Source organism: Anomaloglossus baeobatrachus, chromosome 9, assembly GCF_048569485.1.
Source record: "Anomaloglossus baeobatrachus isolate aAnoBae1 chromosome 9, aAnoBae1.hap1, whole genome shotgun sequence".
Lineage (NCBI taxonomy): Eukaryota > Metazoa > Chordata > Amphibia > Anura > Aromobatidae > Anomaloglossus > Anomaloglossus baeobatrachus.
Genome location: NC_134361.1, coordinates 174302967 through 174320225, shown reverse-complemented (window position 1 = coordinate 174320225; position 17259 = coordinate 174302967). Strand labels below are relative to the sequence as shown.

Here is a 17259-nt window from a genome sequence, read left to right as displayed (position 1 = left end):
GAGACAGATAGAGAGAAAGACAGACAGGGAAAGAGACAGAGAGATAGAGACAGACAGTCAAAGAGACAGAGAGGCAGACAGACAAACAGGCAGACAGGGAAAGAGAGAGAGGGAAAGAAACAGACAGCGAAAGAGACAGAGAAACAGACAAAGGCAGACAGGGAAAGAGACAGACAGGGAAAGAGACAGACAGGGAAAGAGACAGACAGGGAAAGAGACAGGCAGGGAAAGAGACAGACAGGGAAAGAGGAAGACAGGGAAAGAGGCAGACAGGGAAAGAGACAGATAGGGAAAGAGACAGACAGGGAAAGAGACGGAGACAGTGAAAGAGACGGAGACAGGGAAAGAGACAGAGACAGGGAAAGAGACGGAGACAGGGAAAGAGACGAAGACAAGGAAAGGGACAGCAAAACAGACAGAGACATGGAAAGAGACAGGGACAGACGGGAAAAGAGACAGACGGGAAAAGAGACAGACGGGGAAAGAGACAGACGGGAAAAGAGACGGACGGGGAAAGAGACAGACAGGGAAAGAGACGGACGGGGAAAGAGACAGACGGGGAAAGAGACAGACGGGGAAAGAGACAGACGGGGAAAGAGACGGACGGGAAAGAGACGGACGGGGAAAGAGACGGACAGGGAAAGAGATGGACAGACTCAGACAGACACAAAGATAGGGAGAAACAGACAGACACAGACAGACACAGAGATAGAGACACAGACACAGAGATAGAGACAGACACACACACAGACAGACACAGAAATAGAGACAGACAAGGAGACTGATACAGTGACAGACAGACAGAGAGATAGACAAAGACAGACAGAGACAGACATGGATAAAGACAGGGAAAGAGACAGACAGAGACAGACACAGACAGAAAGAGACAGACAGACAGAAAAAGAGAGAAAAACAGACAGAGAAAGACAGACAGAAAGAGACAGATAGTGACTGACAGACAGACAGATAGAGACTAAGAGAAAGACAGAGAGACAGACAGAGACTGGGAGAGAGACAGACAGAGACTGGGAGAGAGACAGGGAGACAGACAGACAGACAGAGACTGGTAGAGAGACAGTTAATATCCCGGGCAATGTCGGGTACTACAGCTAGTAACCCATAAAAGTCAAAAATTAAGAAACTAATATTAACAGATTGACCGCATTCTGTATTCCAGCTTCCGTACAAGTGCCCTGGGAGAGAGCAATATCCCCCAACAAGGTTCCCTATTATATAAAGTGAGTAGAACTACCATTATGGCTTTGTCTATCTTCATTTTCATTGACTCTATAAGGTCTATATTTAATAAAGATTTAATTTGTATTATTAGAGGATTAAATAATTAGTCTTTCTAGTATTTGGTGAGTGATGAAATTCTCTGTGACAATATGTAGGGTGCCTTGTAGGTAAATAAAATAGTCCTGTTTTTTGGGTGAAAATATATACATATAGTAAATGAGTCTTTAGAGTTTTTGCGTTATGATGGACAGTGTTGGGATCAGATTACTTAACTTTACCTGTCTGTTCTTTACATGCAGTCATCAGGCACAAACAACGTGCTGGGATCATCCAAAAATGACAGAGCTGTACCAGGCACTTGGTGAGATTTTCTTTAACATTAACCACTTACCCCAATTTTGTTTTTGATGTTAGTGAACCTGTCACCAGGTCTTTCCTTTATGAGCTGCGGCCACCACCAGTGAGCCCTTATATACAGAATTCCAGAATACTGTATATAACAGCCCAGGCCGCTCTGTATAACGTAAAAAACACCCTTATTATACTCACCTAGGGGGGCGGTCCGGTCTGATGGATGTCGCTGCTCTCGGTCTGTTGCCTCCTCCATCTTGTATGACCACCGTCCTCTTGCCCAGCCTCATGTGCATGACGCGTCATTCAGATTGAGGCCTCCTTTGCGCTCCCGCACATTTCTCTCTGTCCGGCTGAGGACAGATCAAAGTATTGTATTGCGCACATGTGAGCGTTCTTTGACATTTCCTTGCGCCTGCGCATTACAGTACTTTGCTCTGCCCTCAGCTGGGCAGGTCAAAGTGTGCCTGCGCAGGATCGTAATGGAGACCTGTGTGTGAATGACACAGGAGGCATCATGCACAAGGGGCTTGACAAGAGGACGGCAATTGCACAAGATGGAGGGGACGCCAGACCTTGAGCAGCGACACCCATCGGACCGGACCGCCCCCTAGGTGAGTATTATAAAGGTGTTTTTTCCGTGATACACAGCAGCCCGGGCTCTTATATATAGCATGTTAGAATGCCGTATATAAGAGCTCACTGGTGGGGGCCACAGCTTATAGGGGACAAATCTGGTGACAGGTTCCCTTTAATAAAATATTATTTCTTGGTTTAGAATAAAATGTATATGTCCAAGTGCAAATTATGCATATGTTATATATGGCTGAAGGATGGCTACATCTTAAGGGGAATGTATACAATACATTTTATATATTTCCTATTATTTTTCCTACATTTGCTGTATGCACTGTGTGAACTAGCCAAACAGGATCTTAAAAGGGTTTTTCACTACTCAGTCAATTTCTTTTCAATTACTAAATTCCTCCATGTAAATAAAAAAAAAATAGGCTATCCTCACCTCTGATGCTGCCACCTTTTGAGAGACTTCAATGCTGGGTCTCCTGGGACTTTTGTGACATTGTTTTACGACTTGAGTCCTCCAGCCGCTTCACACTCTAATCCTTTGGACGTAACAGCAGCAGTTCTCACTTCTTCCATATGTCAGATTCGTCTGAAGGAAGGGAGATTGAAGCGGACCATTAGTAGCTGTTGATTGGCTGCAAGACTCACGTGACATGACAACGTCACTAGAGTCCCAGGAGAGCCAACTTTACTAGAAAGGTGTTGATACCAGAGGTGAGGATAAAGTATAGCTATTCTACTTCGGGAAACATAGCAATTGGAAAGGAGTTCTCTGAGTAGTGGACAACTAAGGGTTTATTTGCCTGAGACTTTTTTGACCACACTAGAAAAAAAAAACCATAAAACCCTCCCAATAAAATAATATGTATTTTTACCAATTTTACCAATTGTTGTGGCTTTGCAATGATGTTTATGACCATGTAAGTTTCTCAGGTATCTCTTTATGTGTAGCATGTCTATGTAAAGAGGCTTATGAGCCATGCAGTGCTCCTTTAGGAAAATAAATATGCAAATTGCCTCTTCAGAGAGGAAAAGGACTTGAACTCTAGCGCCACCTATTCGAAGTAGCAATCCTAAAAGTCAATATCAATGCTTTAACGAGCCTTGCCACATGACTAACCAATGGAAGTCGTAAATGGCTGCAATAAGACCAAAACTGTAATGACAACTTACTAGGGTCCATTGGCTAATCCACTATCTACCAACTTAGATGTCACTGCCATTCTTGACTGCATCATCTAAGGGGTTATAGTATAGAGATCTGAGGTGGCTCCTATTGTAGCAGTTCCTATTGAGCGTCATCTGTAAAACACAGCCAGCACCAGCCTTGTGTGATCTTGCTCTATACAACTGCTTACAAAATAAATACATACACTGTGTGCAGAATTATTAGGCAAATGAGTATTTTGATCACATGATACTTTTTATACATGTTGTCCTTCTCCAAGCTGTATAGGCTTGAGAGCCAACTACCAATTAAGTAAATCAGGTGATGTGCATCTCTGTAATGAGGATGGGTGCGGTGTAATGACATCAACACCCTATATAAGGTGTGCTTAATTATTAGGCAACTTCCTTTCCTTTGGCAAAATGGGTCAGAAGAGAGATTTGAGGGGCTCTAAAAAGTCCAAAATTGTGAGATGTCTTGCAGAGGGATGCAGCAGTCTTGAAATTGCCAAACCTTTGAAGCGTGATCACCGAACAATCAAGCGTTTCATGGCAAATAGCCAACAGGGTCGCAAGAAGCGTGTTGGGCAAAAAAGATGCAAAGATGCCATTTGTCACCAGTTTGGCCATATTTCAGAGCTGCAACGTTACTGGAGTATCAAAAAGCACAAGCTGTCCAATACTCAGGGACATGGCCAAGGTAAGGAAGGCTGAAAAACAACCACCTCTGAACAAGAAACATAAGATAAAATGTCAAGACTGGGCCAAGAAATATCTTAAGACTGATTTTTCAAAGGTTTTATGGACTGATGAAATGAGAGTGACTCTTGATAAGCCAGATGGATGGGCCAGAGGCTGGATCAGTAAAGGGCAGAGAGCTCCGCTCCGACTCAGACGCCGGCAAGGTGGAGGTGGGGTACTGGTATGGGCAGGTATCATGAAAGATGAACTTGTGGGACCTTTTTGGGTTGAGGAGGGAGTGAAGCTCAACTCCCAGATCTACTGCCAGTTTCTGGAAGACAACTTCAAGCAGTGGTACAGGACGAAGTCAGTATCGTTCTAGAAAAACATGATTTTCATGCAGGACAATACTCCATTACATGCATCCAACTACTCCACAGTGTGGCTGGACAGTAAAGGTCTAAACGATGAAAAAATAATAACATGGCGCCCTTGCTCACCTGATCTGAACCCCATAGAGAACCTGTGGTCTCTCATAAAATGTGAGATCTACAAGAAGGGAAAACAGTACACCTCTCGGAACAGTGTCTGGAGGCTGTGGTGGCTGCTGCACGCAATGTTGATCGTAAACAGATCAAGCAACGGACAGAATCTATGGATGATAGGCTGCTGAGTGTCATCATAAAGAAAGGGGGCTATATTGAGCACTATTTTTTGGGGGTTTTATTTTTGCATGTCAGAAATGTTTATTTCTAAATTTTGCGCAGTTATATTGGTTTACCTGGTGAAAATAAACAAGTGAGATGGGAATATATTTGGTTTTTATTACGTTGCCTAATAATTCTGCACAGTAATAGTTACCTGCACAAACAGATATCCTCCTAAGATAGCCAAATCTAAAAAAAAACCACTCCAACTTCCAAAAATATTAAGCTTTGATATTTATGAGTCGTTTGGGTTGATTGAGAACATAGTTGTTGATCAATAATAAAAAAAAAATCCTCTAAAATACAACTTGCCTAATAATTCTGCAAGCGGTGTACGGCGGCGCCTGGTGACTGAAGCAGAAGTTGCAGGAGCGAAATCTGGTGAGGACGTGACAGACCCCTTCTGCAGAGTGCCATCGATGCAATTCTCCAAATGCCGACTTATCTTTTAACAACATAGTTATTGATCAATAATAAAAAAAAATCCTCTAAAATACAACTTGCCTAATAATTCTGCACATGGTGTATATTGTGTGATATTAGAAAGGCTTGATAAAAAGTTCCACTTGTTGACCATTATGCCATCCTGGGTAAAGTCTATATACTGTCAAAATAAAAAAGTATATGTAAAGACCATTAGAATAAAAATCACCATTTATCATACTGGATTTCACATATTGCCTGTAAGGGTTCGCCCACATTTGTGTGTGTCCCGGGCGAGTGCTATCCAATGTTTACTTGGATAGCACTCGGACCAGTGTTATATTGTGGGGCACTGCAGATCTGCAATTTTTTTTCTCAAGCTGATTCGGCATGAGAAAACAATCGCTGCATGCTGTGTTGCCTCCACAAATCAGATCACACGCACCCATATAAATCTATGGGTGCGTGTGAAACACGTGGTAGTTTAGTTCTTGATCCAACCTTGATATCTTTATTTTTGATTCCGTCTGGTTTTGCACCACATACAGTATATACAATGGTTGAACCTTGGAGTTTCCCCTACCTTAGTACTATTAAACCTTCCCAGAGCTGTGCTGTATTACAGTGCTAGGGAATGTGCAGACAATGTAGGTTTGATGCAGAGTAGCAGTAGAAATTCTATCATATGTACAACTCCTTCCCTAGTCAGGCCCCAGAAGCTCCCCTTAATGTGGCACTTTTTATTCCATAGTTTGTGAATAAACAGAAGGGATGGTTTTTAAGGGGAAACTGACAGCTCACAGGTTGGTCCCCAGTGGCATCTCCCCGCCCCCTTTCTTTGATTGACAGGTCTCTGCCTGTGTGCGTGTAAAGAGACATACCGGTGAGTTACTGGCATTGTGTGAGGAGAAGTCACTGGGGATGCACTGAGGCATTTCGTAGATAAACATACATGGCTGAGATCATAAACCTATTGTCTGATACATGCTGCCATGACTCAGGTGACATGTAACAGCAATGTTAGGTTGAAAAAAGACACAAATCCTTCACATTCAACCTATAAACAAATTTTCTGATCCAGAAGAAGGCAAAACCCCCCCAGACGCAGATGCTAATAGCCCCATGCTAGGGGAAAAATCCTTCCCAGATCGCATACGGCAATCAGACTACTCCCTGGATAAATGTCCCGTCACAAAATCTAGAGCCCATAAATTTTAATATTTTTCCAGAAAGGCGTCCAGGCCTCCTTGAATGTCTTATTTATTATTAGAACTTGATTCTCAAATAGCTCCCATTCCTTAAAGGGAACCTGTCAGCAGATTTTGGGCCTATAAGCTGCGGCCACCACCAGTGTGCTCTTATATACAGCATTCTAACATGCTGTATATAAGAGCCCAGGCCGCTGTGTAGAATGTAAAAATGACTTTATAATACTCACCTAAACGGTCGCTGCGGAAGAGTTGGGCCATATGGATGTCGCCTTTCTCCGGTGCTGGCGCCTCCTCTTTCGTCCATCTTCGTCCACCTTCTGAAGCCTGTGTGCATGACTCATTTTACGTCATACACACTCACCGGTCCAGCGCAGGCGCACTACTATATTTGATTCGCCCTGCTCAGGGCAGATCAAAGTGCGCCTGCGCAGGACCTCAATGCTGGCGAGTGTGGATGACGTAGGACGCGTGATGCACCCCGACTTCGTAAGAAGGACGACAAAGATGGCTGAAAGAGGAGGCACCGGAGAACGAAGACGCCCATATGACCCAACTCCACCGCACCACCCGTTTAGGTGAGTATTATAAAGTGATTTTTACGTTCTACACAGCGGCCTGGGCTCTTATATACAGCATGTTAGAATGCTGTATATAAGAGGGCACTGGCGGTGGCCGCAGCTTATAGGCCCCAAAACTGCTGACAGGTTCCCTTTAAATGAAAGTATATTATATTAGAATATTAAAGGGGTTTTTCCACTAACAACAGTCATTTTAAAGTTAATTTTAATCAATAGCTCTTATAATAATAATAATTTATACAATTGGATGTGTTTAATTTTTTTTTCCTGTGTGGAGATAATCTTATATATGTGTCTCTGCTATGTACTGTGTAATTGCCGTGTCTGACAGTAAATTAACTATATTTGCGAGAATATATATATATATATATATATATATATATATTCATATCCACTATCTGGTATAATTAATGTCCTTTGTATGTTCTTTTTTTCAGGAGATTTAAATAACATAAAATTTTCTGCCTACCGAACAGCGATGAAACTGCGAAGAGTTCAAAAGGCTCTAAGATGTGAGATATAGCAGCTGTAAAATGGTCTAAATTTGGACAATATACACTGTACAAACTATAAACACAACACTTGTTTTTAGTCCCATTTTTCATGAATTGAACTTTAAGATCTAAGACTTTTGGTCTCAAATATTGTGCACAAATTTGTCTAAATCTCACAGGTGGGGCATATCGAGATGCTGATTAGACAGTATGATTATTGCACAGGTGTGCCTTATTGCACAGGTGTGCCTTAGGCTGGCCACAATAAAGGGCCACTTTAAAATGTGCAGTTTTAAAGTATTGAAGGGTTCAGAGGAGTCAGAATACCAGTCAGTATATGGTGTGACCACCATTTGCCTCACATAGTGCCATGCTTCTCCTTCACATAGAGCTGATCAGCTTGTTGATTGTGATCAGATGATGAAACGTGGGAGCAAAAACAAAAGTGTTGCTTTTATATTTTTGTTAAATGTACATTACTTGTTTCAATACTTAGTATTTTTCATATTAGATGTTTATATAGTTTTGAGCACAGAATTTTGTCAAACCTGTTTAGTTCCTAATTAAACCCTTCCTTTTTTATAGCTAGAACTGTCCAAAATTAATTCTCCCCCCCAATAAAAAATCAAAAAAGGCTGCAAGTATTTGCTAATTTGAAATAAAGCATTGCATACTATTGAAGCCCTTGTCACGCCAAGGAGCATCAGCAATGCTTTCTTATGTTATTTTCAAGCATTTACTACCCATGGTCTTTTTTCTTTTAGAAAATAGAAGAAACTTTCTTGTGAAAATAGGAAGAGAAACGCTAAAAATCCCAAATCTCTAACTTTTTACTATTGACCTTGACTTATAGGGAAACTGTCAGTAGGTTTTGGCTACTTCATCTGAGAGCAGCATGATGTAGGCAAAGAGATTCTGATACTAACCATGTTTATCTTAAATTACAGGGTGCAATCATTTTGACTTTATCTCAGAATTGAGTTTAGCAGAGCTGAGTCCTTTTCATGCCTGCACCAGGCTCTCTATAGAGATTGTACAATGACTGTGAGGTGCCAATCACAGCAGGGAGCATGCAGGACAATCTGGCAGGAGACTTCAGAGTCCTCTAATGTTAATTACAGAGTAATAAATCCTTTATTTTAGGTAAATAATAGCTCACACACAGATAAGAGAAGCACAGTTATTTTCTCTTTTTTAACCCTTGCAGCATGCTATCCGCAGCTTATATTGCAAAATCCTGCTGACAGATTTGTTTTAAATAGCATAAACGTTAATTATGCTGATGGCTATGCTGTTTTTGCCATGAATACAGCCTTAGGCCAATCTCATATGCACATAATCTTATTGTATATATACAAGTTCTGGCCTGACTGTGGATTCAGTCTAAGAGCCCATCGAAATAAACGTTTTTTCCACATACAAGAAGAGCGGACCAATTTTTTGGATCAGAGTGTGTGCCGCGTTTCATTAGTTTCTAGTACATGGAGCTAAAAAAAAAAAAGTTTCTGCCCTACTCCTTTCTGACAGTTAATGAGAATCGGCCCACATTCACATGTCATCTGATCACATGTGCAATCCAGTTTTTAAATTCAGCCATAGACTTGCAGTGCCAATTCTGATCCAGTACTCAGATCAAAATTGCGTATGTTTCCGTGATTTTCAAGCACGCAAAAAAACGCGGACATGTGCGTGGCCCCATAGACTGCCACAAATACTAGTGCTATCCATGAAACCCATGGAGAGCCCTCATATGAGAATATGGTACTTCTGAATGAGCAATATAAATCAATATGATAATTACCATTGAATTTAATGTAGCACTTCAGCAAATTTCCACATATAATACTAACCCCCCAGCAATATTCTAGAAGTGTCAGTTACGTGCATATATTCAGTATGGGTAGCTGAGTTGTCTGACCTCCACTTTAAAGCGTAATTGTCGTTTTAATTTTTATTTAATAAATTAATAGTACAAAGGAAAATAGGCAACTTTTTGATATATCTTATCAGACAAATCTGCTTCTTTCTCTGCCAGAATTAATCAGTCAATATCAACATTCTCCATTCTGAAATCTGTATTCAGTGACAACTTCTCCATTACTGAGATAATGTTTGATCAATTCTGGCAGAGAAAGAAGCAGATGTGTCTGATAAGATATATTACAAAGTTGCCTATTTTCATTTGTACCATTGATTTATGAAATTAAAATTAAAATGACGGATATGCTGTAATTATGGGTCCAGTACATATAGTCTTTTATATAAAAAAGTTACTTTAACCCAGTGAACTAGAGGATAGCATCATCACCTATCAAATCCCTCTTGACAACTCCTGACACCTCTACTTCGCACCAAGCCCCACTCTTTCTGTTCTTTTGTATGGCTGTCCCATGCAGTATTAAAGGGAACCTGTCACAGATTTTTTCCTTATGAGTTGCGGCCACCACCAGTGGGCTATTATATACAGCATTCCAGACTACTGTATATAAGAGCCCAGGCCGCTCTGTATAACGTAAAACACACCTTTATAATACTCACCTAAGTGGTGGCCCAGCCAATGGGCATCGCTGGTCTCAGTCCGGTGCCTCTTCCATCATGTGCAGTCGCTGTCCTATTTCCCAGCCCTGTGTGAATTACGTGTCTTACGTCATTCACAGAGAGGCCTCCGTTACGGTCCTGCGCAGGCACACTTTGATCTGCTCTGATGAGCGCAGAGCAAAGTACTGTAATACGCAGGCGCGAGGAAAGGTCAAAGAACGCTCACATATGCGCACTACAATACTGTGATCTGCCCTCAGCTGTGTAGATCAAAGTGTGCATGCACAGGAGTGTAATGGAGGCCAATGTGTGGATAACGTAGGACACGTCATCCACATAGGGCTGGGCAGGAGAAAGACGCTCACACAAGATGGTGGAGGCACCGGATCAAGAGCAGCGATACACATTGGACCGGACCACCCCTAGGTGAGTATTATAAAGGTGTTTTTTACATTATACAAAGTGGCCTGGGCTCTTATATACAGTATTCTAGAGTGCTGTATATAAGACCCCACTAGTGGTGGCCGCAGCTTATAGGGGGCAAATCTGGTGACAGGTTCACTTTAACTGATGGACCGCTGATATAGTAGGTGAAACCATAAAATCCTTACCTGCAGGGATCTAAAACGCCTCTGACTCTCACTGCCTTTGTGTGTGCACTATGTGCTGAATTTCCCATGTATTTCCATTTAGTTTGAGATTCAGCTTCACACAGTTCTCCCTGCCTCCTGCTTGTGAAAGCTGTCAGTAAGAAAATCACAAGCAGGAGACAGGCGCATCTGCATCACATAGGAAAAAAATATATACTTAATAGTGTGTAACAAGGTACATCAGTGTTTGTCACTGATCTATCACTTGCTGCCATTAAATGGGCCTCAGAGCAGGCCACGTGCAGCATGATCAGACTTCGCAGCCTCATGGAAAATGTAGGCTGTATTAGGACAACCATGTAAGAGGGTAGGAAGGGATTCAGATAGCCCACAGACCAGAAAGTGTACATCACCTAAATCAGGTGCACTCGAGCCTCTACATTATTCTTTAGTAACAGCCTATGCTGCACTATATAGGTAGGAAATTGCTGGAGTCCACCTTTAATGGGGCAGAAAATAAATATTTATTAAATATGGTTGGGTTTATTTTTTTACAAGGATTTTCTAATTAGCCTAATTGGTGATGAATCACTAGAGGGACAAGGATATAAAGTAGAATTCATTTGTACTATCTTGGAGGCCTGTAAGGAGCCCTCTAGGCTCCAGTTTAGTACGGCTGTATCGTACTATGTCAAATATATTTCAGATTAATGGGAATATGTCTCCCGAGAGGTCACTGATCATGAGAGTAGGGGTGCTAGGTTCCCGGTGGAGAGGTTATTGTGCAAATACTTGGCTGTTACCATATTTATCATCCACAGTAATGGAGGATGGACTGTTCATGCACAACAAATTTCCCAACAAAATTGTCGACCTAATATCCGGTTCTTGAGACTCATGGAGTTTCTGGCTATCAGGCCGACACCCAACGTCACCCATTAAATTTTAATTGTATATCTAGTCAAATATCCATGGATGGTCTAGTGAAAAAATGCATTATCCAGGGCCCATTGGTAATCCAAGCAAAATTGAAAAGGAATCTGTCAACAGGTTTTTGCTATCCAAGATAAAAGCAGCATGCTGTAGGGGTTGAAAAACAAAAATCAACTATGCCTCGCCTCTCTTATCAGGCTCCGTGCTGTTGTTTACTTAAACTAAAGGCTTTATCACTTGGTGATTATCATTACCAGGTCTAGCTGGCTCCTGTCATGTTGTCCTACACGCCCCCGTGTTGTGATTAACATCTCACTGTCAATATACAATGTCTATAGAGAGCCTAGTGTGGGTGGGGACAGCTCCCTGGGCTCAACTACATGACTAAGGGTACCTTCACACTTAGCGATGCAGCAGCGATCCGACCAGCGATCTGACCTGGTCAGGATCGCTGCTGCATCGCTACATGGTCGCTGGTGAGCTGTCAAATAGGCAGATCTCACCAGCGACCAGTGAACAGCCCCCAGCCAGCAGCGACGTGCAAGCGACGCTGCGCTTGCACGGAGCCGCCGTCTGGAAGCTGCGGAGACTGGTAACTAAGGTAAACATCGGGTATGGTTACCCGATGTTTACATTAGTTACCAGCGCACACCGCTTAGCTGTGTGAGCAGGGAGCAGGGAGCCGCGCACACTGAGCGCTGGCTCCTTGCTCTCCTAGCTACAGTACACATCGGGTTAATTAACCCGATGTGTAATGCAGCTACATGTGCAGAGAGCAGGGAGCCGCGCACACTGCTTAGCGCTGGCTCCTTGGTCTCCTAGCTGCTGTACACATCGGGTTAATTAACCCGATGTGTACAGCCGCTACATGTGCAGAGAGCCGGAGCCGGCAGCACAGGCAGCGTGAGAGCTGCAGAGGCTGGTAACTAAGGTAAATATCGGGTAACCACCTTGGTTACCCGATGTTTATCTTGGATACAGCTTACCGCAGCTGCCAGATGCCGGCTCCTGCTCCCTGCTCGCTTCATTTGTCGCTCTCTCGCTGTCACACACAGCGATCTGTGTGTCACAGCGGGAGAGCGGCTTTGAAGAAAACGAACCAGGGCTGTGTGTAACGAGCAGCGATCTCGCAGCAGGGGCCAGATCGCTGCTCATTGTCACACACAGCGAGATCGCTAATGAGGTCACTGCTGCGTCACAAAAAGCGTGACTCAGCAGCGATCTCGGCAGTGAGCTCGCTGTGTGTGAAGCACCCCTAAAGCTAAAAATTCAGATTGTATCAGAATGGCTGCAGCCAGTAATCTAAGTGATACATCATTGGATTCAGAGCCTCTTGGCCTACATTATGCTGCTCTTAGATGAGATAGTAAAAACGTGCTGACAGATTCCCTTTAATGGTCAATATTTCTACTCTGCATTGCCTCCGAAACCTAATGTATTACAATATCTCACAGGGAAGGGATTGCTATAAAAAACAGTCATACAAGGGCTGTCAAACTAATTTTGCCGCTTTCTCTGTTCCTCTTTTTTATATACCCAACCTTTCTATTTCTCCTTTTTTCCTTCTTTTTTTCCCTTACCTCACCAATTGTATTACTTGAACCATTTCTTCTTCATTTCTTTCTCTGACCATCTTTCAGTGGACTTAGTCACCCTCCCCCTCCTATCTCAGGTACTTAGTTGTGATATCCTGCAGTCTTCAGATCGCTCCCTCGATGTCCTCGATGTTATTCGATGTTTGAGTTCACTATATGAGCGATTAGAAGAAGAACGTGGACTTTTAGTCAATGTGCCATTGTGTGTGGACCTAGCCCTCAACTGGCTGCTAAATGTCTTTGATGGGTACGCAACTCAAAACTTTTTGTGTGTGCATAACACAACATCATTACCTGTGACTGTTAGTAACCACTAAAACATTTAAGCCAATGTCTATATGATGAGTATCTGCAAACCCATTTCATACATCATATTAATGTCTTTTATGACTAGGTATAACTTAAAAACGCTATAAATATCTAATAATGTTACTATTTAAGGCACTTAACTTTGCTAATCTAATTTATTATGTTTCATGAACATGTTGTAAATGGTACCACTGATATTGATGCGCGAAGCCCTCAGATATCTGGGATCAGCAGGCCCAACCGGATTTACAAAAACCCGGTTCAGGCCCAGAATTAATCCCGGGTATCTGCCCGGACACCGATCCCCATATAAATGTAATGGGACCCCTTTTTATGTGCTTTAAAATGGTGGTAGAAAGGGCTACCGTAGGGGGATTAGAGCACGCACATTATACTTACCAGTCTCTGTGTGGCTGTAACACTACTTCCGGGGCCGCTTATTATCCCTCATGCATATGCACTGCTATCCCCGCCCGCCAGCACTCCCGGCGTCTATGATTGGTTGCAGTCAAACCGTGTCCCCACCATGTGTGACATTGTGTCTGACTGCTTTTAATTACAGACAATGTGTGTGCGTCCCTATCATGGTGTAAAAATCTATATATATAATTGCCTTATTCTGTCTGTCTGTCTGTCTGTCTGTCTGTCTATCTATCTGTCTGTCTGTCATGCTCCGAAATTGTGTCCTTACGGTGACACAAAGCTGATTGGCCGCTGGGCTCGCCATGGCCCCGCCCCCCCACACGGATTGGCCTCTCGCCCCGGCTCTCTGCAGGCCCCGCCCCCCTCACGCAATCCACGCTCGCTCTGGCCCAACTGACACGGAGCCCCGATTCCCAGGTGAGTACACACACACACATCAGATCACACTCACTCTCACACACACCTCACACATCACAACATGCTGGGATATCGCTTGCTTCTACACCGGCTCCGTCAGGATCCCAGCAGCGCCAGACATAACCTTGCGATGCTGGGATCTTCACGGAGGCCGTGAAAGCTGGTAACCATTATACACATCGGGTAACTAAGGTCCCTTAGTTACCCGATGTGTATCATAGTTAACAGTGTACAGCGGCTCACACTCACTCTCACACACACCTCACACACACATCACACACACATCACATCGCATCCACACATCAAGGTCCTGCAGCGCCGGAAAATACAGACACATAACAGCACACACACATAACAGCACACACATACACACACACAAATCAGATCACACTCACACACACACACATCACATCGCATCCACATACTCACAACATCCTGGGATATCGCTTGCTTCTCGGCCTCGATACTGTGCTGTTGTGATCTTCCAGGACCTGCCGGAAGATCACATGGCCAGAAGCATGTGATATCCCCGGATGTTGTGAGTATAAGCGCGTATGTGCGATATCGTCAGTGTCTGTGTGTGTGAGTGGATGCGATCGGGTGTGTGTGAGTGGATGCGATCGGGTGTGTGTGAGTGGATGCGATCGGGTGTGTGTGAGTGGATGCGATCGGGTGTGTGTGAGTGGATGCGATCGGGTGTGTGAGTGTCGGCAGAGGAGCACGGCGTGCTGGAGGAGGCTGGGAGCAGAGAGGCTGATCATGGGGAAGGCTGGGAGGAGAGAGGCTGATGGTGGGGGAGGCTGGGACGAGGGAGGCTGATGCTGGTGGAGGCTGATGCTTGGGGAGGCTGGGAGCGGAAGGCTGATGCTGAGGGAGGCTGGGAGAGGGAGGCTGGGAGGAAGGAGGCTGGGAGGAGAGAGGCTGATCCTGGGGAAGGCTGGGAAGGGGAGGCTGATGCTGGGGGAGGCTGGAAGGAGAGAGGCTGGAAGGAGAGAGGCTGATGCATGGGGAGGCTGATGCTGGGGGAGGCTGGAAGGAGAGAGGCTAATGCTGGTGGAGGCTGATGCTTGGGGAGGCTGATGCTGGGGGAGACTGGGAGGGGAAGGCTGATGCTGAGGGAGGCTGGGAGGAAGGAGGCTGGGAGGAGAGAGGCTGATCCTGGGGAAGACTGGGAACGGGAGGCTGATGCTGAGGGAGGCTGGAAGGAGAGAGGCTGATGCTGGGGGAGGCTGGAAGGAGAGAGGCTGATGCTGGTGGAGGCTGATGCTTGGGGAGGCTGATGCTGGGGGAGACTGGGAGCGGAAGGCTGATGCTGAGGGAGGCTGGGAGAGGGAGGCTGGGAGGAAGGAGGCTGGGAGGAGAGAGGCTGATCCTGGGGAAGGCTGGGAACGGGAGGCTGATGCTGAGGGAGGCTGGAAGGAGAGAGGCTGATGCTGGGGGAGGCTGGAAGGAGAGAGGCTGATGCTGGTGGAGGCTGATGCTTGGGGAGGCTGATGCTGGGGGAGACTGGGAGCGGAAGGCTGATGCTGAGGGAGGCTGGGAGACGGAGGCTGGGAGGAAGGAGGCTGGGAGGAGAGAGGCTGATCCTGGGGAAGGCTGGGAAGGGGAGGCTGATGCTGAGGGAAGCTGGAAGGAGAGAGGCTGATGCTGGGGGAGGCTGGAAGGAGAGAGGCTGAGGCTGGGAGGAGAGAGGCTGATGCTGGGGAAGGCTGATGCTGAGGGAGGCTGGGAGGGGAAAGCTGATGCTGGGGAAGGCTGGGAGGACGGAGGCTGGGAGGAGAGAGGCTGATCCTTGGAAGGCTGGGAGAGGGAGGCTGATGCTGGAGGAGGCTGGAAGGAGAGAGGCTGATGCTGGAGGAGGCTGGAAGGAGAGAGGCTGATGCTGGCGGAGGCTGATGCTGGGGAGGCTGGGAGAGGGAGGCTGATGCTGAGGGAGGCTGGGAGGAGGGAGGCTGGGAGAGGTAGGCTGAGAGAAGAGAGGCTGATGCACACACACACACACACACACACACACACGCGCGCACTGCACAACACACCACACACACACACACACACTGGGAACCACAAACAACTGCCCTACACAGACACCCACACATACAGACAACGCTGCACACACAGACAACGCTGCACACACAAACACCGCGGCACACACAAATATACGCACATACCGCACAACACACACATTGCTCAAAACATACCTCCCCCCAAAACACACCACACACACACAAACCGCGCAACACACACACAACGCTACAGACACACAGCGCTCCACAAACAACGCAACACACGCAACACACATACAACACCGCTCTCACCCCCCGTCACACCCAGACAACACCCAGAACATGTACAGCGCCTACACAAACACTTGGTAACTACAGACAACAACATCTCTCTATATATATATATATATATAACAAAAATCATACATGAACTACACAATACGTAAATTCTAGAATACCCGATGCGTAGAATCGGGCCACCTTCTAGTAAATAAATAAATAAATTTGTGTAGGGTCCACCCATATGATAGCCAGCACAGATAAAGTATATGGCTACAGGCTGTAGCCCCCAGTTGTGTGCTTATCTTGGCTGTGTATAAATATATGAGGATTTTTTTAAATTATTTAAATAAATAATTAAAAAAAAGCGTGCAGTTCCGCACAATTTTGATACCCAGCCATGATAAAGCCGACAGCTAGGGGCTGGTATTCTCAAGCTGGGGAGGCACATGCTTATTGGGCCCCCCAGCCTAAAAAGAGCAGCCTTCAGCCTCCCAGAATTGTTCATCCATTGATCCATCCATTCATTAGATGCGACAATCCTGGCACATTACCCAGTTTATCTCGATTGCCCTGGTGCAATGGCAATTGGGGTAATATCAGGGTTAAATGACAGCTCACAGCTGCCACTAAGCCCTAGATTAGTAATTGGGGATGTCTGTGAGACAACCACATTACTAATCTGTAAGTGAAAAGAAATAAACACAAACACCGAAAAAATCCTTTATTTGAAATA

The 17259-nt window shown here is 44.9% G+C and overlaps 1 protein-coding gene across 3 annotated transcripts in view; it reads left to right on the top strand.

The window, feature by feature from the left end:
• DRP2 (dystrophin related protein 2) overlaps positions 1-17259 on the top strand; it is a 195755-nt gene that overhangs the window by 90690 nt on the left and 87806 nt on the right. For all 3 annotated transcript variants that reach the window (XM_075324062.1, XM_075324061.1, XM_075324063.1), the window contains exons 8-11: positions 1178-1238; positions 1539-1600; positions 7380-7454; positions 13138-13339. In XM_075324062.1, the coding sequence (XP_075180177.1) occupies positions 1178-1238; positions 1539-1600; positions 7380-7454; positions 13138-13339 (400 nt within the window). The remainder of the gene's footprint in view (positions 1-1177; positions 1239-1538; positions 1601-7379; positions 7455-13137; positions 13340-17259) is intronic.